Source organism: Otolemur garnettii, unplaced genomic scaffold (genome assembly GCF_000181295.1).
Source record: "Otolemur garnettii isolate 467f Iridium unplaced genomic scaffold, OtoGar3 scaffold00144, whole genome shotgun sequence".
Classification (NCBI taxonomy): Eukaryota; Metazoa; Chordata; class Mammalia; order Primates; family Galagidae; genus Otolemur; species Otolemur garnettii.
This window is the reverse complement of record NW_003852539.1, coordinates 2,791,123-2,798,702: the sequence shown is the minus strand read 5'-3', so window position 1 is coordinate 2,798,702 and position 7,580 is coordinate 2,791,123. Positions and strand designations below refer to the sequence as shown.

Here is a 7,580-nt window from a genome sequence, read left to right as displayed (position 1 = left end):
CGGGTCCGGGCTGGGGATTCGAACCCGCCACCTTAGGTGTACGTGGCTGGCGCCCTAGCCGGTTGAGCCACAGGCGCCGAGCCAGGAGACAGACTTTTAAAGAGGATTTCTTAAAGAGTGATGAGTTTACTTAAGAGAGAAGTTACTACTGGATCATTTTATAGCATTTGCTTATTTTCATATATCACTATTGTTTGGGAATCATGGTCACAGGCATTTTCTACACAATATCTTAACTTGTCAAAACTCTGCATAGGGTCAGGTGCGGTGGCTCACATCTGTAATTCCAGCACTTGGGAGGCCAAGGTGGGTGGATTGCCTGAGCTCACGGGTTCAAGATCAGCCTGAGCCAGAGCAAGACCTCATCTCTAAAAATAGCTGGGTGTTGTGGCAGGGGCCTATAGTCCCAGCTATGTGGGGGCTGAGGCAAGAGAATCACTTGAGCCCAGGAGTTTGAGGTTGCTGTGAGCTGTAACGCCATGGCACTCTACAGAGAGTGACAAAGTAAGACTGTCTTAAAAATAGTAATAATAATAATAATAATTTTAAAAACTCTGTATAGGACAGATTACAAAGCTCATGCCTGTAATCCCTACACTTTGGGAGGCGAGATAGGAGGATTGCTTGAGGCCAGGAATTAAAGACCAGCTTAGGCAACAGTGTGGGATCCTATCTGGATAAAACCAAACAACCTTTACCCCTGTGCCCAAATCCTGCATAGTAGCCAGGGCAGGGATTAATCATCTCCATTTTGAAGTTGAGGGAATTTGGTTATTACCTGCCTAAATTCACATAGTTTGTGAGACAAACCTGAGATCTGAGTCCAGTTTTTAGGATTCCAAATTCAGTTCTCTAAAATATAATTTTTTTTTTTTTTTTTTTTGGCTGGGCTGGGTCTTAACCCGCCACCTCCGGCATATGGGACCAGCACCCCACTCCCTTGAGCCACAGGCACCACCCCTCTAAAATATAATTTAACATAAACCAGTTGGGCTAAATCCTCAACAGGAATGCGCATACGTATTTCAATTAGTTAATGTAAGGCAAGAAAACAAACTCAAGCTAATTCTGAGTTTAGCTCAATCAGTAAGATGGTCGCGCAGTCCTCTAGACAGCTCAGTCAAGAGAAAAAGAGATAATATAACAGTAGTTAATAGCTAGGCTCTGAAGTCACACTGCTTAGGCTTAAATCTTTGGTTGTTTTTTTTTTTTGAGACAGAGCCTCAAGCTATTCTCCTGGGTAGAGTGCCGTAGCACCACAGCTCACAGCAACCTCCAAGTCCCAGGCTCAAGCGAGTCTCCTGCCTCAGCCTCCCAAGTAGCTGGGACCACAGGCACCCACCACAACACCCGGCTATTTTTTGGTTGCAGCCGTCATTGTTGTTTTGGTGGGCCCGGGCTGGATTCAAACCCGCCACCTTAGGTGTATATGGCTGGCGCCTTAGCCACTTGAACCACAAGTGCCAAGCCAGCTTAAATCTTTGTTACACTATTTGCTATATGACCTTAACCTCTAAGCCCATTTCCTTATCTATGAGATGGACTTCTTGGTACTTCCCTCATAGGGTCGTTGTGAGGATAAAGGAGATATTTAATGTATAAAAGTTAGCACATATTCAGTAAGCAGCGCCAGTTATTGTAACAGGGAAAGAAATGATAGGTTTTATCCTTATCCTGCCAAGAATCTCTCCTAGTTGGGCGGCGACTGTGGCTCAAAGGAGTAGGGCGCTGGCCCCGTATATCAGAGGTGGCGGGTTTAAACCTGGCCCCGGCCAAAAATTGCAAAAAAAAAAAAAAAAAAGAAAGAAAGAAAAGAAAAAAGGGGTGGTGCCTGTGGCTCAAAAGAGTAGGGCGCCAGCCCCATATGCCAAAGGTGGCGGGTTCAAGCCCAGTCCCGGTCAAAAACTGCAAAAAAAGAAAAAAAAAAAAGAATCTCTCCTAGTATATACATTAAAAACCTTTTCTTTTTTTTTTTTTTAATGAATTCCCACCCAGTTTTCCCAGTATGGGTAAACTGCATTATTTCCTGGGTGAAGGGCACAACTACAACCCAGATTTTAACCTCACAAAAGCAAATGATATAATCTAATCATATCTATCCTCACATTAATCTGAAATTTTTTAAAAAGTTAAGCCATTGGGGGGGAATTTTTTTTGACAGGGTCTCATTATATTGTTCAGCTGGAATACAGAAGCTACTATTCACAGGTGCCATACTGGCACACCACAGCCTCAAACTCCTGTCCTCAAATGACCCTCCTATCTCAGCCTTCCAAGCAACTGAAACTACAGATGTACATCAATGTGCCCAGCTCTGTCCTGGTATATTTTAAAAACTTTTCCATGACCAGGAAATTCAGTTTTTCAGATCACTATGCCTTAAAAGTATGCTTGGAAGGCCGGGCATGGTGACTTATGCCCATAATCCTAGCACTCTGGGAGGCTAAGGCAGATGGATTGCTTGAGCTCAGGAGTTTGAGACCAGCCAGAGATAGAGTAAGACCCAAATAGAGAAACTAGGTGGGTATGGTGGCGGGTGCCTGTAGTCCCAGCTGCCTGGGAGGTTGAAGCAGAATTGCTTGAGCCCAGGAGTCTGAGGTTGCTATGAACTATGACAACAAGGTACTCTAGCCTGGGGCAACAGAGTAAGCTTTAAAAAAAAAAAAGAAAGAAAGAAAGAAAAAGGAAGTATGCCTGGAAGTAAGAATTCCTGGATTCCAATCTGGCCTCTACCACTTCCAATCTATGACCTTGGACAATGTCAGGGTCCAAACTGGAAGGTATATAAATATCCATTTCTGGTTTTTCTACATAAATTGGTCATACATGGGCAACTTCTAGCCCAGAACCTAGCATGTGGCAGACATACAGAAAATGGTATCTATCATTACGGTCTTAATTAAGTGCAAATAATAATCCCTGACCTGCATATCTCTCCAGTTTGTGGTGAAAATCAAAGGTGTGGAAATGTTTCTTTTAAATGAAATGCTCGGCATAAGAATGAGGAATTATTTTTACAGTTACGTATTTGTTTTGGCTTGCATCTATAGTAAACTGTGGCATTTCACATGAATAAGCAAGTAACACTAAGTTTCTGTTGTTTCATTTTAGAATACATTGTTGTTTGTACTCACACTCTACAAAATTTACAAGAAAGGCTCAGACTTTTTTCAGGCTTTGCTAGCCAACCCAGAAGGGAATTTCAAAATTCAAGATGGTAATAATCTCTTCCTGTCCTTGGGTCTGCAAGAGAAAATTTTGAAAAAACTTCAGATGGTGGAAAACAAAGTGAAGGACCTGGAGGGAATGATCATTGCCCATAAACCTGCTACAAAGAGGGATTGCTCCTCGGAGCCCTACTGCAGCTGCTCCGACTGCCAGAGTCCCTTGGCCACATCAGGGTTTACTTCCACATCTGACACGTGATGGACTCGTCTTTTCCAGAAAAGCCCTGTTTCCCTCATGTGTGCAGTGGTGTATCAATAAAGATAGAGAACTATATTGAAATTACCCCACAAGGACTGGCTGTCTATTTAGTAGGGCAGATTTACTTGTTGTGTAGTGGAGTAATGAGGGGTTATAAATTGTAGTTAAAAATGTCTCTGGCGGGATGGTGCCGTGGCTCAAAGGAGTAGGGCACCGGCCCCATATGCTGGAGGTGGTAGGTTCAAACCCAGCCCTGGCCAAAAACTGGAAAAAAAAAAAAGTCTCTGGGATGGTATTGCTCACTTATTAGGCTGGTGTCTGGCTATAACAGAAATGATAGCCAGGTTGGAATTGAAGCAGGTGGGAAAAAGGGAGGGTGGCTGGGGACTAGATATTAAAAAAAGCAGGAAAATGCCATTTGAGGGCTGTGCTGTGAACTGTCTGTCCTACAGAGATAGGCTGCCCCCCCCTCCACGTGCTGGTCTTTGGCCTAGCAGTAAATATAGTATATTAGCCAAGGGTCTCATTCATTAATTATTGAAAAATGGGCAAGGGTGGGAATGGATATGAAGTAGACTGACATACGGGAGACTGTATGATTTTACCCAACTTTTACTGATACCTACTGGTCACTAGGCATCATGTACACTAAGCCTTGCCCAGGACTGCCTGAGTGCTTCAGGAACACTCAGTTTGGATGGATGGACAGGTAATTTCAGAACAGGGAATTATAATATAGTGGGGTCATATCATTTTGAACTGAGGTAAATTCTCCTCAGTAGGAAGGAAAAAGTGGAGGCATTCTACTCAATGAATGTGTACCCAGATGAGACAGAGAGAGAGGGCCTACTGGAAGATGGCAGGAGATGGTTTCACAGCAGGTCTCAGATTCCATAAATCTTATAGTGTGTGCATTTTTTGTAACAATACATGTGACATTGGAAACATTTGGTTAACTATCTGGTACCTAAGTGAAATACTTCATTTGGTAAGGAAATAGTGATTTGTTGCCATTCTGAAGAAAAATTTGCCATCCTGATCAACAGGAGACAATGTAGCAATCTCCCAAGTAACTTCCCCTAAAGGGATTCCCAAGGGTAATTTTGACCATTTGTCATTTCTTCCTAGTGCACTGGTGTCAAATGCCACCCCAGTATAAGTCTAGACTTCACTCTCTATTGTACTAAGTACAAAAACAGGTGGGTGGATACAGAGTGGGCCCAGGAAAGGATTCTCCCATAAAGGATTACATAGGCAGACAATGAAAGGGAAGGTATTTCTCTTGGTGGGATCATCACGGAGGTATACATAAAAAGGATAGCTTAGTTGGGTGTGGTGTTGCATGCCTCTAGTCCTACACTTGGGAACCTAAACTGGGATGATCACTTGAGGCCAGGAATTTGACACTATGGTACTCCAGGCTGGGTGAGAAAGCAAGACGCTGACTCTCTTTTTGTTTAGCAGGCCTGGGCTGAAGACTTTTTTTTTTTTTGAGACACAGTCTTACTATGTTGCTCTCAGTAGATTGCCGTGGCATCATAGCTTACAGTAACCTCAAAGTCTTAGGCTTAAATGATTCTCTTGTCTCAGCTTTCCAAGTAGCTGGGACTACAGGCCCCCACTACAACGCCTAGCTATTTTCTGCTGTCATTGTCATTGTTGTTTAGCTGGCCCGGGCCAACGTTGAACCTGCCAGCCTCAGTGTATAAGACTCTGTCTCCTAAAAAAACAAAATCATGGTGGCTCACACCTGTTAATCTTAGCACTCTGGGAGGCAGAGGTGGGGGGATTGCTTGAGCTTATGAGTTCGAGACCAGACTGAGCAAAAGCAAGACTAAAAAAAGAAAAATGAGGCAAGAGGAATGCTTGAGCTCATGAGTTGGAGGTAGCTGTGAGCTATAATGGCACAGTACCCAGGATAACAGCTTGAGACTCTGTCTCAAAAAAAAAAAAAAAAAAAAGAGTTTCAGGGTGGCTGATGCAGTAGCTATTTCCAAAGTGACAAAGATTTGGCTTCAGAGACATACCTTATTCCTCAAATTAGCTTTAATTTATGATGTGGTAAACAGAACAGATGGGAGTTAACACTGTCCATCATCTTGGACCGTGGTGGTCTTGTGGAAAAAAGAAAAAAGAACAATATCCATCATCTGACGGTTTAGGTGAGTAGTTTTAAACTTCACACCAACGTCCTTTTTCCCAAGCTCTTCAGACAAACGTGACAGATCAATGCCATGATGTCATTCTCCCAAGTAGTAGCTTTCATTGAGCACTCACTCAAAGCCATATACATTACTAGGCGCTTTACATAAATTTCTTCATTTGATCCTAAAGATATGAAGTGACAAGTATGTACTATTATTCTCATTTTACTGATGAGGAACTGATGTACTGAGAGTTAAATGACTTGTTAACATGTGCTGCAGCTGTGACTGGCACTCAGGTATCTTGACTATAAGCCCGTGCTCTCTGTCACAAAGTTTGGGAGGCAGAGGCTTTAGATTCACAGGTGAAGAGGACACAACAATTTTGGACTAGGGGAGAGAAAACTGTGAAGTGTTTGTCCTCTCTTTTTTTTTTTTTTTTTGAGACAGAGCCTCAAGCTGTCCCCCTGGGTAGAGTGCCGTGGCATTACAGCTCCGAACCCACCACCTTAGGTGTACGTGGCTGGCGCCTTAGCCGGTTGAGCTATAGGCGCCGAGCCGTGTTTGTCCTCTCTTATAGTTGATACTTAAAAATTTTCATCATGGGTGGCACCTGTGGCTCAGTGGGTAGGGCGCCAGCCCCATATATGAGGGTGGCGAGTTCAAACCCAGCCCTGGCCAAACTGCAACAAAAAAAATTAGCTGGGTGTTGTGGCAGGCGCCTGTAGTCCCAGCTACTCGGAAGGCTGAGGCAAGGGAATTGTCCAAGTCCAGGAGTTGGAGGTTGCTGTGAGCTGTGTGACGCCACGGCACTCTTAACAAGGGCGATCAAGTAAGACTCTGTCTCTACCAAAAAAAAAAGTATTCATCATAAATCTAAATAGTTGCAATGGATATATAAATACTGACATTTTAAGATAAAACCATTAATCACTTTTTACAATGTAGTCAATATAATTTAAATAATTTTTTTTGAGACAGAGCCTCAAGCTGTCACCCTGGGTAGAGTGGCATGGCATCACAGCTCACAGCAATCTCCAAATCATTGGCTCAAGCAATTCTCCTGCCTCTGCCTCCTAAGTAGCTGGGATTACAGGTGCCTGCCACAATGCCCAGCTATTTTTTGGTTGCAGCCGTCACTGTTGTTTGGTGAGCCCAGACTGGATTTAAACCTACCAGCTCAGGTATATGTGGCTGGCGTCTTAGCTGCTTGAGCCACAGGTGCCAAGCCAATTTAAATAATAATTGAATAACCATCATCCGTTAAAAAATACACCAATGAGCTCTTCAACATTATCTTTTTTTTTTTTGAGACAGTTTCACTATGTTGCCCTCAGTAGAGTGCTGTGGTGTCACAGCTCACAACAACCTCAAACGCTTGGGCTTAAGCAATTATCTTGCCTCAGCCTTCCAGGAGCTGGGACTACAGGCACCTGCCACAATGCCTGGCTATTTTTTTTATTATTTGTTGTCATTGTTGTTTCAGCAGGCCCTGGCTGGGTTCAAACTCATCAGCCCCAGTGCATGTGGCTGGCACCCTAACCACTGAGCTATGGGCGCTGAGCCAAAATTGTACTTTTTTTTTTTTTTTTCTTGAGACAGAGCTTCAAGCTGTCGCCCTGGGTAGAGTGCCGGGTAGAGTGCCATAGCATCACAGCTCACAGCAACCTCCAACTCCTGGGTGCAGGCAATTCTCCCGCCTCCACCTCTCAAGTAGCTGGGACTACAGGCACCCACCACAATGCCCATAGTATTGTAGGTCCACCTACTACTCCAGTGGAAATTAAAAATATCTCAGGCATGAAATGTGTTCTAATTCCTAAATAGTAAGAAAGGTCTGAGTGTTGCGGCTGCAAGATCATCATTAAAATGTACCTTCCTGGGTACTTTAAATTATCTTAGAAAAGTCTAGTGACGGCTCGGCGCCTGTAGCTCAACTGGCTAAGGCGCCAGCCACGTACACCTAAGGTGGCGGGTTCGAATCCCCAGCCCGGACTCGCCAAACAACAA

At 43.8% G+C, this 7,580-nt stretch overlaps 1 protein-coding gene across 1 annotated transcript in view; it reads left to right on the top strand.

The window, feature by feature from the left end:
• The window catches only part of TMCO2 (transmembrane and coiled-coil domains 2), a 4,707-nt gene extending 1,200 nt beyond the window's left edge, over positions 1-3,507 (top strand). The window contains exon 2 of the mRNA XM_003799020.3: positions 3,112-3,507. Coding sequence (XP_003799068.1) covers positions 3,112-3,426 — 315 coding nt within the window. The 3' untranslated portion in view covers positions 3,427-3,507. The remainder of the gene's footprint in view (positions 1-3,111) is intronic.
• The last annotated feature ends 4,073 nt before the right edge of the window (positions 3,508-7,580 follow it).